Source organism: Mastigoproctus giganteus, chromosome 4 (assembly GCF_048544385.1).
Source record: "Mastigoproctus giganteus isolate SK-2022 chromosome 4, ASM4854438v1, whole genome shotgun sequence".
In the NCBI taxonomy this organism is placed as follows: domain Eukaryota; kingdom Metazoa; phylum Arthropoda; class Arachnida; order Uropygi; family Thelyphonidae; genus Mastigoproctus; species Mastigoproctus giganteus.
This window is the reverse complement of record NC_143578.1, coordinates 220,259,601-220,284,544: the sequence shown is the minus strand read 5'-3', so window position 1 is coordinate 220,284,544 and position 24,944 is coordinate 220,259,601. Positions and strand designations below refer to the sequence as shown.

The window sequence follows — 24,944 nt, the reverse complement described above, 5'->3', positions numbered from 1 at the left end:
AATCAGTATGGTTTTAAGCAGGGCAATTCCACAGAGGATGCCATGCACCACCTACTGACAACAGTTAAAAACACAGAGAAGAAATATATGCTGGCAATCTCCATTGACTTTGCTGGGGCATTTGACTCACTCTGGTGGCCTAGTGTCCTTAGGAGACTTCGCCAGGCAAATGCTCCACAAAACCTCTATAAGGTAATAAACAGCTACCTTACAGACAGAAGTGTCTCAATACACACAAGGTTCCAGGAATTGAAACGCCCTATGAATAAAGGCTGCCCGCAGGGTTCAATCCTTGGCCCTTTCTTTTGGAACATTGTTCTGGATGAATTTCTGGCCTTGGATCTGGGCCCCGTGGAAAGCCTGGCCTTTGCAGATGACATGATTTTCCTTGTAAAAGGTAACTCACGAGTGGTTGTAGAGCAAAGAGCAAACGCCGCCCTCTTGCAGCTGCAGGAGTGGGCACAAATGCACATGCTCAAAATATCGCCTGAAAAAAACCAAACAAATACTTCTAAAAGGCAATTTAGACATAAGCAGACATCCACAAATCAAAATTAACACAACCACTATAAAAATGGTAACAGAACTAAAATAACTTGGAGTGGACTTTGATTCAAAACTAACTTTTTACCCCCATTTGATCTACTTGGCGAAGAAAGTGAGAAATTATGCAGGTATGATTTCCAGGATCAGTCGAGCAGACTGGGGGCTCAAAAGAAAGACCCTGGCAGTCATATACCATGCAATGTTCCTACCTGTTATCACCTATGGAGCCGGTGCATGGTTCATCCGCTCGGCCATAGTAAGAAATAGGAATAAATTAGAATCAATACAAAGGGCAATACTACTCACTATTACCAGAGCATGTCGCACAGTAAGCACACCTGCACTACAGTTGCTGGCCGGAACTCTCCCACTTTACCTGGAAGTAGCCAAAAGAGGCTTATATTACAGATTTAAAAAGGGCATACCCACAGAATTTCTGGGGATAGCCCTTGACACAACCAACACCTTCAATGATGAAAGAAAAAGAATAGCCACAAAGCTCCATGAGCTATGGCAAACAAAGTGGGAGCAGGAAACCAGAGGTCTGGTTACCAAACGGTTTCTGCCACGGGTGTCAATGGTTAGCCAGAGCCACCTATGTGGTATGCCCCTGGACTTTTTACATTTATATTGACAGGTCACGGCTCCCTGAAGGCGAAACTAACCTCCTTAGGCCTGACCGATGACCCAAACTGCACCTATGGTGAAAGTGAAGACTGGGCTCACATTCTATATGAATGTATAATATATGACATCCCCAGAATAGAGCTAATAGCACAGATTGGTCCCCTTCCCAGGGGAAAAGAACATCTGTTCATCCTAGAAGAGCAAAGTTATAAAACTTCTACATCTTTCACACAGAAAGTATTTGAAATGTGCAGAGCAATCAAAAGAATGGCAATTCAGCCCCCCAGCAATTAGACAATAATCAATAGTAAAATTGCCCAAGTTTCCCACCACGCCCAAACAATGACTTAAAAACTGTTAGGACAGCAGTATTCTGCACCCTGACAGAAACCTGATATAATAAAACTCCCCAGGACTACCCTGCCATGTGTAGGAACCTACGGCCCCACACCAAATAAGTAACCATGCAGGGGAGGGAGATGTACAGGCAGCCAGGGAAGCAGATTAACTGAAAAATATCACTAAGCTAGTAGCAAGGGGATCCAATGTAGAATGAAAGAAGAATGAATGAATGAAAATGAAAGATAGAATGAATAGCCTGGGCACTGAGTGAACTAGGAATTATGGTAAAAGGGAATAAATGGCAGTTTTGGTGAAAGAAAGAGTGACCTAGCATGAGGGAAAGAGAGAGTGAATGAGTGGAAGAGCAAATGTAATTGGCCGAAACGAAAGAATACAAAGTTAAAAATAACTTACATTACTTGACATATACTGTACTAACAAACATTTACTAACCACATAAACACTATCACTGTATTCTCCCCTGGCCTGCAAAAAAAAAAAAAAAAAAACTTGTTCGCTAGGCCTGCACCACAACTGAAGAATAACAGTAAGTTGAGGTGCCCAGAGAGTGCAGTGCAGAAAGTAAGAGTCGAATAAATGAGATGAGATCTAGAAGAATGAATAAAAGTGTGTGTGAGAAAAAAAAAAACACAAACCACAAATCGTTTTAATTAGTATTTAAATTTACACTACACATCATTGCAAAAAAGATGAATGAGTTGAGTGGGGGGGGGGTGAATATATATATATATATAAAAAAAAAAAAGAATGCAAATAGAGTGAGAATGCAGATTATGAATGAAATAAATGTGTCCCTCCCACTCCCCTCGCCTGATGGGTTCCCAACTGCCAGCTAACATATCCCACCCCCAGAGCGGGATGGGCAGCTTGACCTTCATACCGGATTCGACACTGCTTGGACATGACACTGATGAAGACATTCTGCGGCTTTGCTGCCAACACGCCATTGGTGATCTGAACTGGGTACTCTAACCTGGTTCCCTTTAAAACCCCATCCCCAGGCAGGGGGGGAGAGACAGATCTCGTCACCTCTCCTCCCTGCCTAACCCCCCCCCATACTTTGCCTGGTGGGGCTCGTCTCCACTGACCTCTTTGGGGATGCCTACTCTATCATCCCTATTCTTCTATCTGTTTTTCCCCCAGGCTTCAGTCTCCCCCCCACTCACTAAATCGACCAAGGTACACCCTTAATGCTGCCAAATTCTAATCAACATCTAAATTCCACCGGTTTCATCTAAATCTCTAAGACAACGAACACTATTAGCTTTTATCTAGCGTATAGCCTCACGTCTAAATTTAATAACATTAAAATTTTGCCCGACCTATTAGGCCTTTAACACATCTCTTTAACGTTCAACCCCAACCAGCGATTTCCTGACAGCAATCCCATTAAGCACTAATGTCAAATGCATATTTTTTTTTTTTAAGGTCCTAGCCACTGAAATCCCAGGAAACTAGGTGGCAGGACCTGCCACAGCAATTTGTTGTGATACTGGATACACCCGGCTAGCCTCCACGTGGCAGGGTATGGGCAACATCAGGCCCGACTAGGGGCCTGGTGGCCAATAAGCCGGTCAAACAATGGGCACAACATATCACACTGCACAGACATGGCCCACACACTTTCAAGTCTCTGGCTTGACAGTGTACTGTCCTTGATACAGCGAAACACACGCAGAGTTGGGAGAAATCCCAGGTGCCGTTTGACACGAACATACCTTATACAGTGTACAGTGTGTCTGGCACAATGATTCCTTACACCCATTTCATCTCCAAAGGGTTCAGTTACTGCTCCCCCAAGATCATCCTGCACGTATGGCTTTTGCACAGTGGTTTCTCCAAGAGAGTGTTCAAGAAATGAATTTTCCAGCCTATGTTTTGTTCACGGGTGAGGCTTAATTCACTTGGGAAGGCTAATTCAATCAGCATAATGCTCATGTGTGGGCTCACGACAACCCACACGGTGTGCGCCCTCATGCAACACAACATCGCTTCACAATAAATGTGTGGGCAGGTATGGTCGGTGACTGCTTAGTCGGCTCATACCTGTTACCATCCCGCATGAACTCCGTTAAATATCGGATCTTTCTTGAACAAGTTCTACCAGGGTTACTTGACGATGTTCCAGCAAATGTGTGACGCAACATTTGGTTTCAACATGACGGGGCGCCTGCCCATTATGGAAGGTGTGTTTGTGACCATTTGAACAGGCGTTTTGGGCATTGATGGATTGGCCGTAGTCGACCCGTTGTCTGGCCCCCACACTCACCTGATTTATCGAGCCTTGATTTCTTTCTGTGGGGGCCCTCAAATCTATCGTGTATGAATCGCCTGCGGAGACGGAAATGGATCTCGTGGCGCGACTCATCTGCGCTGCTGCTACTGTCAAAGAAACTCCAAGTGTGTTCGACCGTGTCCGCCAATCCATGCTGCATCAGTGTCATGCATGCATCGCGTCTCGTGGTGGAACCTTCGAGCATCTGTTGTAACATCATGAAATGCATCCATCTCGTACTCCACTGTTAATATTATGTCAAATAAATGTTTACCACTAATTACTGTCTTGTGTCATTTCTGCTTCTTGTGCCTCTGCTACTACTTTCCCGTGACGTTTCCGGTTATGGGTTCCTAGGCGATTCACATTCCTTTAGATGTTACCTACCTTCCCTAAACATTTGTGCCAATATTTTTGAGACACCCTTTATAAAATGCTTAGGTATGCTGCCCAAAATTTCAAACTGCTAATTGTTGCCAGCACCTATTCACACGGTTCACCTCACATGACCACCATACAGGGCATTCTTTATTAATTTTTGTACTAAAGTTTTTCGACTGAAGAAAGGCAACCTATGCCTGAAAGCTATCAACATATGTTTATTTTATCTGTCTTCAATTTTAATAAACCATTCTAAGTTTTAAGAAGTGTAAAAATGACCAGACAGTGTGTAAGAACTTTGAGAAAATGTAGAAGAAATGTTAATTAAACATTAGAGGAGAGATCTAATAGATTAAGACAGCGTTTCTTTTCCCAAACTTTTTTAGTCACGGAACACTTTTCATTTCACAATATATTTACGGGACACATTTCATCTTACAATATATTTACGGAACACTTATGAAACAGAAGTTTAGTGGAAGCCAAAGAACTATTTGCTAATATTTTATTACATATGACACACTGTGCATCAGGAGCATCTTTACTTCCAACATATGTAAAGCCGAAATTCAAATAACTGTCATCATCGTAGTTTCGTTTTCGTCTTTCAAACTAATATAGTTGGGTCCTGTTTTTTCACTTCAGATTTTTGGGGAACAAAAGGCTGCGATTGTTCATCCTCACTTTGAAGTGTGACAATATTGTGTTCATTTTCATTGACTACAGTTGCAATACTAGAAGTAATTCCTTCTTGTTTTAAAGTTCCTTTTTTCAACCACAAATCCATGGACATTTATTTTAATAATAATATTTCGAAATACAGATTATCAAAAAAAATTTATACAAGGAAGTGAGTTTAGTTATCATATCGGTTTGCTTCCCCCTCTCTTTCAACTCATGTACTCCAGGCTAAATCGCATACGAATGGCATATTAGACCACTACATTGCTACTGTTCCGTAGATGTTATTACCTCTACGTATACTTCTCTATGCAAAGCCTGCCAAAATAAAGTGTTCTGCGGTCTGTTTGATTATTAGTCTATGCCAGTATATTAATAGCTGAAAAAAAATTTTTTTAAATTATAATGATACAAAAGTGGTATACGCTACAAATACGCAAAATTTATTTATTTTATTATATTTTTTTTAATTATTAATTATGAATTTTTGCAGAACACAGTTTGGGAAACACTGGACTGAGAGACCAAAACGAGACTCTACGACTACGAAGACGGGTGAAACGCCATAGGACTAATCAAATAGAAGCTGTGATTGTTCACATTGCTACAAGTTTCAACTTGCTTCAATGCCACAGTTTCAAGATATAAAGTCAATCCCTGAACTCTTTGATCACACCTCATAGACTGAACAACGCTTTCTTTTCATTTTCAGATAAAAAATGTGAATAATCAATAAGCTGTAATTAATGTGGAAGAGCATGACATAGGAAATATGTGTTACAACTGTGAGCATTACAATGCAAGATATTGGAGGCATGAGTTAAACATTTTGAATAAAGACACTAAATGCTGTCATGATGGAAAGGTTTCACTTGACCGACTGTCTGAGACACCTACTCTATTACAAGAGCTGCTTACAGGAGATATACATGAAGCAAATAACTACAGAGAACATATACGAGAGTACAAATCAGCAATGGCATTTGCATCAATGGGCGCAGAGGTTAAATCACCACCTGGAAATGGTCCATACTGTTTTAGAATACACGGCCAGATTTACCATTTGGTCTCACTGCTATAACCAAACAAAGCAAATAAGCCAGGATATAGACAACTTTATATTTTCGATTCTGCTGAAGCAAACAACAAAACGGCTTGAAAAACAATCAAACCAAGAGTAAGGGTGTATGGCCGAAGTAATGCAACAATTGGATGAGATGCTGCGACAAGTTAACCTGTTTTCTGAGTCATATAAACAAATGCATTGAATAACCCAGGCCAATCCAACAATGAATGTGCGCATGACATTTATAAAAGACCCGGACTTAGATAAGAGATGATATAATGCACCTACATCCAAAACGGAGGTTACTGCAATATCTGTTGGAGAAGACGAGGAACCGCCTGCAAATAGAGACATATGTATATATCCCACCATTCTTGGTCTTCACCATTCTTGTTTAGCGGTAATATAATTCTACAGCAGACCAAAGGATCTAGATTAAACTATTTACACCATAATCAGAAAGATGCCATATGTTACACCAGGTACAACTAGTTGATAATAAAACCACAACAAGCCTAAAAAAAAATACTGTATCTGATCATTATAGCACATTTGACAAGGACAGATAAGCCAGCACATACATAGTATAGGTACTTTCAATTATATTAAATAAAAAATAATACATAAATAAACAAACCATCAGGTAAACTGTAAGCTCTTCATTTACTTTTTTTAATTTATTTTATTTTATTATTTATGTTAATCAACTATATAATAATTTGATTATGTCCCTCTGTTCAGAATACACTCTTTGAACTTCAATAACTTAAAGCCTAAACAAGCTTTTGACCCGATTCCTTTTGCAACAGGTTTTATTTAGCAATAAAATTGAAGGGGGGATTGCAGTGAAATTTTCCAACTGATTTTCAAGATTTCCATAATGGAACTGTTGCTCAACAGTTTCTTTTTTTTTTTTTTTTTTTTTTTTTCTGAACTGGCTTCTATAATTCCTCCTCTCTCTCTCTTCCAAACCAGTCTGAACTTGTGCCACAATCAATGTATCCTTTCACTGTCCAAGTTCAAACTAAGAGAACCAACTTTTCTTCTTCCTCATTTATTCTTTCAACTTCTGTTTTCTGCAACAACCTCTCTTCACACGTATTTCCTAAAAATCATAATCTACAGAAATTCAAGACTAATGTCAACAAGTGTATTCTTTCTCTTATCAATCTTCAGCCCACATATAGTACTCAGTACAACAGATTCTAATACCTTTCATGTTTGGGATTTTCATATTAAAAAAAAAATGAATATTCAGCAACAAATGGATTTTTAAAATTATATCTACCCCTACATGATGTTTCATTGGTTGCCTAAAAACACTAAACTGAAACTATAAAATTATTTACAGCATTCACTGAACTGAGGAGTTACATCCCAGCATCAGGGAAAAACAACTGCTTGGAGGGTGGTTACCTACATATTACCAATTACATCTAGTGGCTAAGCAGCATGAGAATCAGCTAATAAAAGGAAGGGATTAAATAAAATGGGCCACCTAATGCCAATGGTTTAATTCTGATTACTCTGCTCAGGTTGCTGATAAATAGACATTTTTCATCTATATTCATACATGAGGAATTGTTTAGGGAAGGGGTTGCCAGAAGTTTTATCAAACTCTAACAGAGAGCTAAATTTCCTTTCAGTTATCACAAAATCAGCTCCCTGATTTTGTGATAACTGAAAAGAAAGTGGAAGAGAAATTATTGAAGCTAAACATAAAAAAGGTGCCTGAGATGGATGGAATCTATCCAATTATATTAAGAGAGGCAGCAAAGGAGGTAAGCAAACTGTTACCCATAATTATGAGAGCATCCTTGGTTTCAGGGGAGGTCCTTATGGACTGGAGATGTGTGAAGGAATCCCAATTCATAAAGGGGGATCAAAAATGGACATGAGTAATTATAGATCTCTTAGCTTCACATCTGGGAAAATAACAGAGTCATTGGTAAAAGAAGTAATGAAGGACCAGCTAGGCAGGAATGCAATTATACTGCAGTCACAGCATGAATTTGTTAAGGGGCAGCCCTGTCTGACCAACCTGATTGGTTATTATGATGCAGTAATGAAGGAAATGGATGCCAGAAATAATTTTTGATATCATATACAGGCAACCCCTGTATAACGCAGTACTTCTACAACACAGTTTCACTCTAACACGATTGATAATTTGCAGCAATCCTCACACAACACAGTACTTTTACAACAAGTTTTCACTCTAACACAGTTTGGGAATTGCGGGAAATCTCACATAACGCGTATTTTTGAGCTTTTGTGCTGGGAAAACCCTGCTATTATGTTAGATGTAATTTTCAACGTTTTCATTCCTTTTTGTGAATCCCCGCTGTTGACTCGCTAGTTGCTATCGCCTTTGTGATATTTTTCTAAAACACATTTTTGGAGGTCACTATCATAATAAAAACAATTTGCACTTTACGGTTTAATGGTCTTTTCTGTTAGTTAATCAATTATAAACAGGTAATAAACTCAATCTTCTTGCATTTTGCTATAGTACTGATAGCTGGAATTCTGTTGGTTTTGACGTTATTATGGTGAAATGTGTTTCCCCTTCCATGAAATATTCAATCATATAAAAAACATAAATAAATTTTCAGAAACTCATTACTCCGTATCTCACTTGTGCGTTTGTTGCAACTTGTGAGTGCTGTGTTTTTTGTTATTAATTGCTTATCATTTTTACTGTTTTAAATTTTACAACCAAAAAAAAAAAGTCTGTGAACAAAAATATCAATTAGCATGTACATATTACAGTACATATTAATTAAGCTATGTATGTAAGTGTAAATTTATTTTTATTTTGCTAACCAGAAAATATTCTGATTTTCATGTATCATTTAAAGTGGGGATCCACTGTATTTTGTTGGGAAATCCCTTGATTAGGGATTTCCCAACAAAGTTTGTGCTTGTTTGAGACCATAAAAAATAATTGTGACTTCGAAGAATGCAGTTCATGACTTTTGAAGATAGCAGAAGGTACACGAAATCTAGATGCTGAAGAAGACATTGTGCTTAGCAGCGATGAAGGCGAAGAAAATGAAATGAACATACATTATCTGACATATAAGTATCACAGTTTGTAAGGTAAGATGTTTGTTCAGTTATTACTATTTAAGTTACTACTATTATAAAATTAAAACATAGTTATTAAAAAAATGCCGTATTTTTGTTAGCTTTTGGAACGTAACCCCCTTTTTGTACTGATTTTTAGTCCCGTATAACACGGTTTTGCATTACATGAGATTTTGTAGGTACCAAACTACTGTGTTATATGAGGGTTATCTGTACTTGGATCTGACGAAAGCTTTTGATTGCTGCACATAAAAGACTGCTGTACAACTGGAGCAATGTAGCAAGTTAATCCTATGAATAAGGGATGGTTGAGTAAGAAAAGACAGAGAATGATTATCAATGGGCACTATTCTTTGCAATGTTATTAGTGGAGTACCCCATGGTTCAGTGCTGAGCCCATTGTTGTTTTCAATATTTATTAATGCTATTGATGAAAGTATGTCAGGCTTAATGTCTAAGTTTGCAGATGATACAAAGGCTAGCAGGAGTACTGTTATACATGTCTGAAGGCCTTATTTTTGGAAGGATGTAGATCTGCTGGAACAGGTGCAGAGAAGGGCAACCGTATTGGTGAATGGAACAAAAGGGTGCTCTTACCAAGAAAGGCTTCAGTTCTGCAAATTGCAGCATCTGGAGACTAGGCATCCATTAGGAGATCTGAGTGCGGTGTTTAAGGTCTTGGATAAATTGAGTAAGCTCAATGTTGATAGCATTCTTCCTCTTGCTGGGACCGACCACACACACACACACACACACACGCACGCACGCACGCACGCACACGCGCATGCGCGTGCGGAGGCATAAATTCAAATTAAGGAAGGTTGGTTGCAGGAGAAATGTGTAGAAGTTTTCCTTCAGTCAGCAGGTGGTTGATTGTTGAAACAAACTTCCATCTATTGTTGTAGAAGTGGGTAATTTGAATAAATTCAAAGAAGACCTAGACAAATTCTTGGAGGTGATGTGGGTCAGTTTTTTTGACATTGAATATGTCTTAAATGTCTTTATTTGACATTCTTAATGTCCAGCAGGCATTGAAAATAAATGTCTGCCAGATTACATGCCTGGTATTTTTTTGCTCTATAGGCTTGCTTTCTTGCATCATTTTCCACTGCTAATACTAATACTACAGAGTAAAAAGAAATGGAACGTTCCTTTCAGGACTTTTCTTACAATATGTATCGAAAGACACATTAGCATTAGTAGAGGCATATGATGCAAGAAAGCAAGCTTATGCAGCATCAGCCAAAAAAAAAAAACACTTCCACTTCACCCCTCCATTCGTTCGAAATACCTGTCCAGCTGAGCCTTAAATTTATTTAGGCTATCAACTTCCACAACAAGGGATGCAAGTCTGTTCCACCAACCAACTACCCGCTGGCTAAAGGCAAATTTCCGCACATCTATCCTACATCTGTCTTTCATGCTGAGAAGAGGTTGTACAAGTGATGCTAAGCCATATGAAATCAGTGATTTCAAAATTGCAGAAGACTGTTTATTAGAAAAACTTTTGGGCATAAAGGCAAATAAGGCTCCCAGAGTTGATGGCATACACCCAGTAGATCGCCAGGGAGTGTATTGAACCACTGAGCTTAATCATGAGGGCATCTTTGGGCTGAAGGGAGATTCCTTTGGATTGAAGAAGTGTCAATGTATCACTAATACATAAAGGTAATTCTAAGAGTGACTAGGGTAAAAGTGGTTCCTACCAATTAAGTTAATCTGACTTAGGTGGTATGAAAAATCTTGGAGGCAATGATTATGAGTCCAATCCAGGGACATTTAGATAGATATCATTCTTAAGGACACACAATATGGCTTTGTTAAGGGAAAATCATGTTTAACTAACTTACTAGGCTATTTTGGCACAGTTACTAATGAGCTGGATGAGGGAACAATTTTGACATAGTTTATTTGGATTTTAGCAAAGCATTTGACACAGTCTCTCATGAGAGGTTAATGCATAAGCTTGAACAGGTTGGGATTACTGGTAAGATTCTAAGATGGACTGCTGGGTGGCTACAGGGCAGAAGGTTGTTATTAATGGATATTCTTTAGATTGGTGTAACATCAGGAGCGGGATCCTTGAGGGATCCCGCTCCTGATGGATCAGTTCAAGGATCAATGTGGAGGATCAAGTTCAGTTCTTGGACCACTGTTGTTTCTCATTTTCATAAATGACATCGACGAAGGGATAGAAGGTGTGATGTAAAAATTTGCAGATGATGTAAAGATTAGTAGAATCATTAATGATCAGTTCCAAGCAACACTCCTTCAGGATGACTTAAACAGACTTCAAAGATGGTCAGAGAAGTGACAGCTCTGTTTTCATGCAGCTAAAAGGTCTTACACATTGGGAATAGAAACCCCCAAATAAATTATACACTTGGTGGGGTTGAATTAAAAACAGTGGAGGAGGAAAATGATCTGGGAGTTATGATATGGGCAGATGTGAAGTTTTCTGAACAGTATAAACAGGCAGCCAGGAAAGCCCATGGTGTCCTATTGATGATTTATCAAACATTATCCTATAGAGACAGATCATAATCCCAATGTATAAAGAAATTATAAGACCACATTTGGAATACTGTGTTCACGTATGGAGACTTCATCTAAAAAAAGACTGAGCTTCTTGAAAGGGTCCAAAGACAGGCAATTGAATGGTGAGATCAGCAAAAAAGATGACCTTACAAGGAAAGACTCCAATTATGTGGGCTACAGAGCTTGGCAACCAGAGATAACTTGATTGAGGTTTATAAGGTTCTGAGAGAGATTAGTAAAATGAGTGAAGGTGGAATTTTCGCTGTTAAAAAGAATTCATGAAATAGTGCCATAAATTCAAATTACATGGGTTGAGGTTTAGATTAGATAGTGGTAAGTTTTCTTTCAGCCAGCAAGTTGTTGATTGCTGGAACAAGTTACCCTTGCAGGTAGTTGAGGCTGACAGCATGAATAAATTCAAAGGTCAACTGGATGATTACATGTATGAGAAGGGAAACATATAATTTGCATTTTCTTAACTACTTTTGGTGGGTTTTTTTTTTTTTTTCTCTTGCCAGTGCAGCAAAAACCTGTGACTTCCTTGCACTATATGACAAATACTATTACTATAAACAAAAGAAAAACTGTGCTATTCTTCTCTCAATGCTAGGATGTCCACATTTCAGTGCATGCTGTAATCGTAATTTATACTTGGCCAACTGATAAATTAAGAAATCAATGTAATATAATGTAACAGTAGTTAACATCCATACAGACGTGCTTTATGCATACTGAATAGCAGAAACTTAAAAATTTATAGATCTGTTATAATTATATGTCAGTGCAAACTTTAGTATTCCTCAAAGTATGATATTCAGTTTTGATCTCCCTCATTAATTAAATTTTACTTGAAGAATTATAGCTGTAAAAAAATTCTTTACACTTCTATGTCTGCAAAACAAGTGTGCTATATATCCACATTGAATTTCCACAGAGCCTTGGTTTTTGGCTTCCATTCTGCCTGATTTGCTGCTGAGTACTGGGGGTCAGATAGCTGGGAAATATATATACAGGTGACTCCCACTTAACGCTGACAATTCGTTCCGGAAAAACAGAGCGCTAAGTGAATCCGCACTAAGCGAGTGCCGCATTCCCATAAGGTAACATATGTATTTGTGAGTTGCAGTTGGCGCCATAGGATATTTCCTAATCAATAATAAACGGTAGTGAAAAGATGCACAAATGTCGGTCAAAATATTTAATATTCAAATATTTGTACATATAAAATATTTTGCATTACATACATATATAATTATGTGGTAACTGCTTACGAATAATGAATTTAATTGATGAATTTAATCATGAAAAATGTGTGGATTTTGGGTTGAACCTTGGCCCTCTTCCAAATAAATTAAAAGGGGTATTAATTTTAAATCCCCCGTAGTATTACCACCCAACAATAAAGTCAACCGATCCTTCGCTGCTTTGAAACCTGGCATATTTTTTCTTCTTTCAATATGAAACTTCTTTTAGGCATTAATTTCTACAAAAGTCCTGCTTCATCTATATTAAAAACTTGTTGAGAAGTATAACAATAATACTCCTCTTCAATAATTTTAACAAAAGTTCTTTTTTGAAAGTTTTGGCTCCTTGATCTGCACTAGTGGCTTCTCCCTGGATTTTAAATCTATTCAACCAGCCCTTACCAGTTTTAAATGGTTGCACTTTTTTTTTTTTTTTTTTTAGGCAAGTTTTCTTCAGATCATCATATCGGCTAATCTCTTTCTCTCTCTTTTTTTTTTTTTTTTTTTTTTTAACTTAACTGAATTCTGCATTGGAATATTATCTCCAATAAAATTAGTTTTTCCAATTCAATCCTAATAGCTGGCCTAGTCCTAGTTGCTTACAGTGGAACAGCTATCTTTCCCGCTGCTAAAATTAATTCTTTATTTTTTTTATAATTGTTCTTACAGTTAAAGTTGCAAGTCCTAAATTATGGCACTCATCCGCTTGTCGTTGACCGGAATTGATTAGCTTCAAAACGTCTAATTTAATTTTCAAATTCAGTCTTTTTCTTACATTTATAATCTTCATACTGCACCCACATGTTGTTGCTTTTTCATTCCTATTTATCATTATTAGCTCTTCAAAAATGTAACTGCATTGGTTGCATTAATTATGATACAATGTTCAAGTAAACTGTCCGTTACGCACGAAGTATAATACTGTACTGAGTGATGACTGGACTTCGGTGCATATAAAGCAAATATTACAAGCAATATACTTGATCATTTTTTAAAATGTTGATCTTGGAACTACATAACAAGTCACTGTACTGCAATTAAATTAGCGTATGAGAAAATTTCGCAAATCGGCGTGGGAAACGTTTTAATGCTGTTTTGCTATTCATTTTCAAGCTATCGACTCCATCAAATGAAACGATTTCGTTAAATATGCCAAAAATGCAATCTGTAAAAGAGCGTTATAGTGATCTGTGACAGCATTATAGTCAGATATGGGTTATATAATATAAGAACAGCGTTATAGTGAATCAGCGTAAAGTGAACCGCGTTATAACAGGGGCCTGCTGCATCTTTTTTTTATCATAATAATAATAAAGATATTATACATTCTTATTATCCAATATTGTTTCAGAATAAAGAATAAAATTATAAAGTGCACCAGTTTCAACTATTTCTTTCCTTCTAACCCAAAAAAAGGTTAAATGATTACAAGGAGGTGGTTATTCCAATGTATAAGGTAATGGTTAGGCTACATATTGAGTACTACACATGAATCACAAAGCTTCATTTTAAAAAGGGTGTGTTTATGCCATAAGAAGTGCAAAGAAGAGCAACAAGGTTAGTCAGAGGTAAAAAAAGGGTACTCCTATCAAGAAAGACTTCAGTTCTGCAAACTTCATCTGGAAACTGGACACCTTATTGAAGTGTAAGGCTTTAAATGGATTGAGTAAACTAAATGCTGATAGCATCCTTATTCTGATGATACACACATAATGGAAAATAAACTGAAAAAGGATGGTTATAGGACAGATGTATGAAAATTTGCTTTCAGACAAAGAGTAACTGGTGGTCAGAACAAACTTCCATCTAGTGCTGTGGAAGTGGTTAGTTTGAATAAATTTAAGGATGAATTTAACAGATTAACTGAAACTCCTCTCCACAATATATTTCACTAAGGCTAGAAACAAAAACTATACTACAGTAACATTCTTTAGTTTTATGGCAATATTTAAGTCTTATTAATAATTTTACTGTTAAGAGTATTATACCACATGAAAGAGAAATATATGCCCAAATATATTTCTCTTTGGTGGGAGGGGGGGGAGCCCAGGATTATCTATGCAAGAAAGCAAGCTTTCTTGCATAGATAAATCCAAGAGGCAGCACAAGGCAGATGCACCTTCCAGAGGGTTAAAAACTATTTCCAAAATAGGAATATGTAATGTTTAGCCTTATAGATAACTTCATTTTATTTGAAATTATCCATAATGCTAAATTTCTGCCATGATAGCAAAGTGTATTTTGCTTTGAACAGGCACTTTTATGTAGAGAACAAAGTCATTAATTACATTATTATCCATAAGTAAATTATTTTCAAATGAAGCATTTTTATCTTACACAATTTTCCAGGAAAAAATCACCCATTATATAATTCAAGTGATATTCAAGTTCACTTAAATTATAAAGTAACCAAAATCTAAATTAAATTCAAATGGATATCCACCTACCTATTCATTTTTTTCAAATCACATGCACTCAGTGATCACTGAATTATGACCACTGCATCTGTAATGGACCATGCAGAATAGCCTGCAGCATTAAAAGCTGAACAGCTTCCTATACCAGAGCAGTGATAATCTGCATCTGGTCGTGCAAGTCAAATTGATAAAGTAGCAGTTATGAAACACAGTAAAGATATTATGGAATTTCAAAGGGGCATGATTATGGGAGCTTGTGCATCAGGTGCTTCCATATTGGAAATGGCAAGTCTTGTCAGTTGCTCATGGCATACTGTAGTTAAACTATATGAAGAATGGTGTCAAACCACCTCAAGCTGTATGGGTTTCACAGCAGATGACCCAAAGAGACACCCTCTCCTCACCACTGCTCACTGTCAACAGTGAATGCTGTGGCATCAACATGCTGGGTTGGACACTAAAGGCTGGAAACAAGTATACTAGTTGTATGAGTCTAAATACCTCGTGCAACATGCCGATGGACACTTTAGTGTGTGGTGCAAGCAACACTGAGTCTAGGGATCCATCTTGGGTGGTGCCCACTATCCATATCCAGGCAGGTGGAAGTGGTTGCTTAACCCAATTTGGTCCATTGAGGTACGTACCTACCGGAACTAGGTTCAACATATAAATTCTATAATTTTTACTCTATCTAGAGAACTGAAACTCCCTATAGCTGGAGCCAGAACTGTTTTCTTCGATTTTCTCACTTCAATTTTCAGAAATTTCTATCCAATTTCATGAAAAAACGACAAAAATATGACATCAAATGTGAAGCATTTTTTTAAGCCTTTCACAGTTATTTTTTTACCTTCGCCCTAACTAGCCTAGGGCTTATATGAAACACAATACTTCATTCTTTTGTTTTTTAGAGAAAGCGCATGCCTCTGTTTACAGAGGGAAGTTTAGTTTTGTTTACGGAGCAAAGCATGAGAACACTTCACTCCGGCATTGAGTCACAGTTCTCTGTACAGCTTTATCGAGAAGGCAAAAAAAAACCAAAAAAATAAGACAGACACAAGTTACTGTTTGTTGCCACAAGATACAGTAAAGTGAAACAGTAGTAACAATTGTTTCTCAAAAGTGAAAATATCGTATTTCCTTTCTTCAATGTGTATTGCACCTAACAGAAAATTACGGAAATTCATCTATTGGAAAAACTGGTGTAAAACTGCAATGTGCATTTGAAAAAAAAAAAAAAAAGTTTGCTCTATTGTAATTGTTTTTAGGGAACAATATCGGAACAGCAGTTTCCTGGATGTATATTTGATCTTCTAACAAAATTTCAAGAAAATATTTCTATTTATAGTTGCATTATGAACTTCAAAAACTGGTGCACAAAAGAAGAAAAAAAAAATTATCCGCTATGAATAACGGATTGTTTTTTGAAATGCGTATTGTTCACAAAACTGCAATATTTTCGAACAATACAAAGCTAACAGATTACAGTTAACTAGCTGTTCAAAAGGTTTTGTTAGAAAATATTTCCCTGATATCCATTTGATGTTATCACAAAGGGAGAAATTCTGTTTTAGTACCAAAGCAAGGCGCCTCCGTAGCCAGGTGGGAAGGAGTAGCAGTGCGTGGCACACGCTTCTTGATTAGACTGGGGTTCGAGCCCATCACCACCAAATACGAAGGATGCGGAAAGGTCAGGGAATGACCACCGCTTATCCCGGAGCAATATGGCCTTAGTTGCTAATGCTCCTAAAAACCAAATAACGAACAAACAAACAAGTACCAAAGCAGAATAAATTCACCATTAACGGTAATATGCTGTTCTGAGCTGCAATAAAAAGATATGCCCCACTGAAAAATAGATTTACTCCCTATCTCTTCTTTTATTTTACTGTGGGAAGATTATTTCACATAATCAAGCTAGTGACTGCTAAATGTGGTGCTGTTTCTTGTATTCTCTCTCTCTCTCTCTCTCTCTCTCTCTCTCTCTCTCTCTCTCTCTCTCTCTCTCTCTCTCTCTATCTTGGAATCTCCTCTGACCATGTGGTCATCCTGGAATATAAACAAAAAATTTGTTTGTCGGAATGCTGCCCACCAATGGCACCAATTATCAACTCTTTTACTGTCTTTCTAATTTACATTGTGTTCAGATAATCCGCTTTGGAAAAATTCACAAAATGTTACATCAATTAGGAGCAAAAACCGTTTCCCCCACCATAACGAATTACTTAAGGTATAATAAAGGACTACTACTGATGATTTGATCGGAAGGAAGTTTCCACAATAAAACATCTGTACAAGGCAAAAGCGTGCGGTCACTCGAAAGAAAGTAGTCAGAGGTAAAAAAAGATAGTCATTTGCCACAGTCATTTGCACTGAAGGACAAGCTATACAGTGATGTTTGAAATTTATAATGCAGTTCACTTGCTAATATTTCCAGAGGGATTATTGACAAGTACATGTTAAGAGCAGAAAATGTTCTCCACTACCCATGCAATAACGAATTATTTTATAACTTATAATGCAGCTATCAGCAGAAATATTTTGTGGAAATTTCATTAGAAGATAAAACATACATTCAGAAAAAGTCCTGCACACTGATATTGTTGGCTACAGCAATTATGTAATGCAATAAAGCAAAATATTGTAACAGAGCTATAATGCAAAATATTGTAATAGGGCAATAATGCAAAATATTGTTCCCTAAAACAATTATAGTAAAGCAAAGTGTTTTTTGCTGTTTTTTTTTTTTTTTTTATCAAATGTGCATCGAACCAAAATTGGACTTATTAGAACTTCAGCATCTGTTACAAAATGTCCTGCACACTGATATTGTTGGCTACAGCAATTATGTAAACAAACAAAGCAAAATATTGTAACAGAGGTATAATGAAAAATATTGTTAGAAAGTAAAAATGCAAAATATTATAATAAGGCAATAATGCAAAATATTGTTCCCTAAAACAATTACAGTAAAGCAAAGTGTTGTTTTTTTTTGTTTTTTTTTTTATCAAATGAGCATTGTGTGTTATCAGTTTTATGCCAGTTTTTTTTTCTGTTTCAACTGTGGCTTCCAATAGAAGAATTTCCTTGATTTTTGTTAGTAGATACAAATACACATTGAAGAAAGGAAATACGATATTTTTGTTTTTCAAAAACAATTCTTTGCAATTCTTTCATACAACAATTATGTAAAGCAAAATATTGTTTGAAAGTAATGATGCAAAACTGTCTGTTTTCCAAGAAACAGTTGCTTACTTATTTTTCTCTCCCTGTATCACCTTGGTAATGCTAATAACATAAGCTTGACCAGTCAATTATGGCTCCATGTGTGTGTTGATTCATTTTAGCCAGCAGTGCCATGTCATATAATCAAAATGAATGGCTGCTGTTTTTTTGTGGTCATAATTACATAAAATGATATGTGATCGTACATTTTTGATGCAATTTAAAGGTAGGAAATTGAAGAAAACACTTCTGTTTATGTATATTGAGAGTTTCAATTTTGTGAATTGAGTAGAAATTATGGAAATGATTAGTTTATTTCAGGGGGGGGGTGCAAATTTCAAATTAGGGTTAAGGTTTAGGGGGCGAGACCATGACTGGATAGAAGGTGTGAGAATCATGTGGGACACATTTTAATTAGGATCCCTGGTGCATATGGATCAACATTTCACTGGTGAGGTCAATTGGCAGCTCTTAGGAGATGATGTGCACCCAGCCATGTTGCATTTTTTCTTGGACAGAAACAAGATCTTTCAAGACAATAATGCACCATGTCATCAGGCCCACACAGTGCACAAGTGGTCTGAGGAACACAGCGAAGATATCACCCATCTTGATTGGGCTCCAAATTTGTCTGATCTCAATCCGTGTGAACATCTGTGGGATGTTTTGAATGTGGGATAATTAGCTGCATACAGCAGCTAATTATCCTGGATAAGTGTGACTGGTGGCCCAACATGGTATTGGGTAGGTGATCATATCTCAGTGTATATTCAACATGTTATATTCAATTGTTTTAAATAAAAATAAATACCTATACAGTAAATGTCCCATCAATGTACTCTTTCCAGCATCAACATGGCCAATAACCACCAAATTAATTAAAGGTTTTCCTCGTCCTCTCTCCTTTTCATATTCTAGAAGTAAATCCTTTTGGTTCACTTTGGACCTATTAGGAAAAATACCGTAACTGATTATTACAGAAAATAATATGTTTATTCCCAATTCTTTTAGAAATATATTTCTCAAATATTTCAGTTTAGAAAAACATATTTTTTTTTTATAGTATAATAGAAAATTAGCTGTGTGTGTGTGTGTGTGTGTGTGTGTGTGTGTGTGTGTGTGTGTGTGTGTGTGTGTGTGTGTGTGTGTGTGTGTGTGTGTGTGTGTGTGTGTGTGTGTGTGTGTATTGATAACTGTATTGTTAAGTATGTCTTATTATACCACATTAAAGAGAGAGAAAATCACAACCATTGATAATAAGTACAGTGTGTCACTCACAGAACAGGTGCCAATGTACTGCAGAAATCTGTCATGCAGCACGTCAGAGATCACGTGCAAAATACAGCCATAACACATGCCAAAAGAAAACGAGCTCTACAGGTAGATAAAAATCTGTTTACATGTAATGTAAATTGATTTTTATCTGCCATTGTTTCAGTAATTTACAAGTTAACAGAATATATTGAAACCTTCAGAAAATAAAACATTTATTGAATAAGCATACCAGCAGCTAAAATTCCACAAAAAAACCAACCATTTGTCTCTAATGAAATTTAATGGACTAGAGAAGTGTAGCAGCAAAAGTGACTCACTCCAATGGGCATATAGCAGGAAATGAAATGTTCTGCTATGTGCCCAATGGAGTGAATCGCTTCTGTTTTGATTCATTGCTCTCTCTCGATATCAGGATGTAACTTGCTATTGATAAAGTGTTGATATAAGTAATGGCAAATGATGCAAGGAAGCAAGTTTATACAGCATCGCCCAAAAAAAAAAGGTTTGTAAGATACGAATATATAATGCATAGTTTATTAATATTTTTAAATTAGTTTGCACAGAAACCATAAAATTCTACATCTACACAGTAAGACACTATGGATTCCAGTACAACAGGCCCATTTACTCTTTACACAGTAAGTTATTTCATGCTCATGATCTGCTGTTTCAATTTATGTGGCTCCAGTTCCCTGTTCACCTAGTTTTTGTCATGAAATAGAGAAATATTCAATGTTATTTGGCCAAAACTGTGATCAATTCTGTCCACACATAACGGAGTATATGATGAGAGGCTTTTTGATCAATTTGGTCGTGGAGAAAAATTCTACCCCATGCAATGCTCATAGGGTAGAATTTTTCACAGCATGGTCTGTACTTGTTAACAAGAGAGAGTACTTCAATAGAGATAGGATACACTTAAATAGAAACGGTGCAAGAATATTTGCTGATGCTATCAAAGCAGCATTAAGCTGTGAGAAAAACTGCTAGAATGGGGACTAATCTAGCATAGACTAGTACATTAACAATTGCCGCAAGCAGAGATGAAAGTGATCCTTAACACTACTTCTACTGGAATGAGCAGTAGCCTTGAAAGCAAGGTGCTGGGGATTTCAAAAACTGCTGAGAGAGTCATCGTGAAACAAGTAAATACATGGGCTGTGTTAGGGTAACTAAGAGTAAGAACAGGTGCATGTATACTTGCATGTACACCAATGCTAGAAGCATAGTAAATAAATTTGATGAATCTGAAGTGCTTGTCAAGACATCGAATGCAGATATCGTTGGGATAACAGAGACATGGTGCCACTCAAATATAAAGAATGTAGAATTTGAATATGGGGGAGTACAATGCATGCAAAAAGAAAAGATAGGATAGAAGGGGGAGGTGTTATGCTCATAATTAAGAAGTACATAAAATCTAAGGCAGTGTATCCAGCTGACATGGGTGGCCAGTGCAATGTTGAGTCAGTTTGGTGAGCCATGAGCAGTGGGAAAGAAAAAATGAGAGTAGTGTGTTATAGGCCTAAAGACTGATGAGTACAACAAATGTACAGAGAAATAGAGTGGGTCAGTAATTCATGACGTCTTATAATGGGAGATTTTAACTTTCCAGATATTGACTGTAACTTGGGGACTGGTCACTCACAAAGTAACAAGACTTGTGAATTTGAATGACTGTTTTCTACAGCAGCATGTTAGAGAGGAAAAAGAAGGGAGTAATACTCTTAATCTGATTATCAGTAGTGATTATTCATGTATTAAGAATCTGCAGTTAAAAGAACCACTGGGTGGCAGTGATCACAGTGTACTGATTTGTGATTTACATTTACGTAAAGATGTATCTAGCATCAAGGGTAAAGGGAGGGGTTTTTGCTTTTGTAAAGGTGACTACAGTGGCCTCAGACAGTTTTTAAATTCTATACAGTGGGATCAACTGATGATGTTACAATCAGCAAATTCTAAATGGGAAGCATTCAAGGAATTAATCATAGATACCATTAAGCTTTTCATACCAACTAAGAAATATTCTTCAAGGTATAGGCCTAAATGGATGTCAGATGAATTGATGAGACTCGTGATAATTTATATGCACCCCATGCATATAAATTATCAGGTGATACAGAAGCCTATTGTAGATATAAACTAGTCTGTAATCAAGTTACAAAGGAGGTTAGCCAAGCAAAGGCAGATTATGAGAAATCTTTGACAAAGGGGGCAAAGGTTTCTTGACTTATGTAAACACTAGAAGGAAGGAGATGAATCAAATTGGTCCACTTGATATCAATGGTTTGACTATTAATGATCCTGCTCAGGTTGCTGACAAACTGAATGAGTATTTTGCATCTACATTCACACATGAGGAATTCTGTAGGGAAGTGGAGGACAGAAGCTTATATCAAATTCTAACAGAGAACCAAATAATTTTATAAAATAACTGAAAGGCAAGTGGAAGCCAAATTGTTCAAGTTGAACAAAAGAAAGGCACCCGGGATGGATGGGATCTATCCAATTATATTAAGGGAGACATTGAAGGAAGTAAGTAAGTCCTTAGCCATAATTACTAGGAGCATCCCTAGATTCAGGGGAGGTTCCCGCAGACTGGAGATGTGCAAATGTATCCTCAATTCACAAATAGGGATAAAAGGGTGACAGGAGAAATTGCAAACCTGTTAGTTTAATTTCTATTCCAGAGAAAATAATGGAGTCACCAGTAAAAGAAGTAATGCAGGGTCATCTAAACAAGGCTGCAATTATACTTCAGAGTTACAACCATAAAAAGTAAGCAAAAATCAATATGGTATTGCAAATGAAAGATTGTGCTTTATGGATAAAATTTTTTTACCAAAAAACAGTAATGCCCCTTAGAACCCTTTTCTACAATGGATTGCACAAAATGATGAATCTTTAACTCCCAGTAAAATGCCCAACTAAAATAGCTGTTGTTGATGAAACTGTTGTTGCTAACAGTGCTATACAAATGGATATTGATCTACTAGTGCCGGGGTGGCATCTGGGCAACTAGATATTCTTTCAGGAACAGTTCGCAAAGTGTTTCCACATGTTACTGACAAAATTCCTTTCCAATACCTACATGTTAATTTTGATATGAGTTCATATCTAACTTCATAAACTGGGCCATTCTTCTTCTTCCCGTAGCCAGGTGGGCAGGAGCAGCAGTGCGTAGCACACGCTTCTTGATTAGACCGGAGTTTGAACCCGTGAGCCACCAAATATGGAGGATGCGGAAAGGTCAGGGAATGACCACCGCATATCCCCGGAGCAATATGGCCTTAGTTGCTAATGCTCCTAAAAATCAAATAACAACAACCATTCTTCTTCAAGGAAGTTTGGGCACATGGTCTTTACACATGTACCATTATATACAGGTGAACATAACTGTGACCTCTAATACTACATAACTGCTGGTCAATTATGTAGTATTAGAGGAATTCTTAAATGTCCCTTCAGTTAGAGCCTTGATCAGCTGATATTAGGTGGAGAATAAGGCTTTCCCTTCATGAGTTACTGTCATTTTTTTCAGCCTCACAACATGCAAATTAGTTTTGTTAACACATGCTTCTTCAAATGGCATAAAATCACTTTACCACATAAATTGGCAAAGAATTTGCTTCAAAACACATTTAACAATGGCTACTACACTTTCTAGACTGTAATCCTCATTACCTATAATTATAGGGATATCTCAAAGACAGGGTTTATTAGTGCATTATTCAGTCTTTTGCTAACCTTAAGGAAAGCATAACAACATGTTATCAACATTTTCCTGATATGCTTTGGGCAGTTTCCTCTGCCAGGTGCTAAATATTCATCATCATTTTGTTTAATTTATTTTGGGAAAATGATCAAAGACATTACACTGTCGTTTTGGTAAAAGAGCTTTATCCACAAAGCACAATCATTTGCAATACCATGTTGATTGTGGTTTACCACTGTTGTCATGACTCTTTTAGTGCATCTAGTGATGTGTGCATCGCTAGCCATGTCAAGAGAGTTAAAAAGAGATGTACTCTGCATAGCAACTACATTCATCTCCACATGGTCTAAACCATGGGACAGAAACTTCTTTTTTTTTTTTTTTTTGAGCCAAGAGCCAATTCAGCAAATCAAACAAAAAGGCAAATTTTGTGAGCCACAGTGTATAATATCAGGTTATTAAAGAAGACATAAATATAGCAACACAACAGAAGATAACTTTTATCATATATCTTTTGCTGTGTTCTTTTAATTTTACTCAACATACAAAATGAGAACCACAGTTCACAGTTGTCTATTCCAGATTTCATTTGTGATTCATGGTTTGCCAGTAAATAGTGCAAGTGACTGTATGCAGCATCAAACATACCCTGGTGTCACTTTTTGGAGCTAAATTTTTTTTGTTTGCCTCTCATTTCCCCATAGTCTACAAACTGTCTCTTCCGGATTATCTTTGATTCATGATTTACCAGTAAAAGCAAACCATGAAGCAGAGATAAAAGCAATGCACTTTAATTATAATCACCTTGGATAAAAATTTAAAAAAAAAAAAAAAAAAAAAAAAAAAAAAGGCTGAATGTGAAAATTACAGAGGATCACTCCTTGTACCAGGTAAATTATATGAAAGTATTTTAGAGAAAAGGATTAGACGTATTATTGAATCTAATATTGGGAAAGAAAAGTTTTAGCCAAACGGGAATTCCCAGATAAATATTTTTACTAAAATAAATTACAGAAAAGTTATGAGATATATGGAATAATAAAAATCTGTATAAAAACCTGTAAAAATCTATAATAAAAATCTATATGAGTGAAAAGGCATATGACAAAATGCCTAAATATTTGCTATCCAAATTTTAGAAAAATATGGGTTATCTCATAATTTAGAAAATCTCATTATGAGATATTATAAGAGATTTATGAGATTTATCTTTAAAGGGAAATAAAAGGTTCATATAAATATGGAAAATCTACAGCAAGGCTCAAAGGAAGCATTGGAAAATGGGTTAAAGTAGAATGTGGAGTGAGGTGGAAACCTTATCCACCTCTTTTTATAATTTTCATTGACCATTCAATTAAAGTATTTAAGTTGTTAACAAGGTTTAGTGTGAGAGATGCTAAAGTTAGATTGTTATATAATAATGATTTTTTTTTCTGTTAATTAGTAGTTGCCCAAAAATGCCCAAAGTATTTCTTTGTTTTCCAACATCTTATATGGT

General features: G+C 36.7%; 1 protein-coding gene across 2 annotated transcripts in view; it reads right to left on the bottom strand.

Annotated features, from left to right (window-relative positions):
* HBS1 (translation elongation factor EF-1alpha (GTPase) HBS1) overlaps positions 1–24,944 on the bottom strand; it is a 295,975-nt gene that overhangs the window by 58,952 nt on the left and 212,079 nt on the right. For both annotated transcript variants that reach the window (XM_090371173.1, XM_090371174.1), the window contains one exon: positions 19,265–19,399. In XM_090371173.1, coding sequence (XP_090227299.1) covers positions 19,265–19,399 — 135 coding nt within the window. The remainder of the gene's footprint in view (positions 1–19,264; positions 19,400–24,944) is intronic.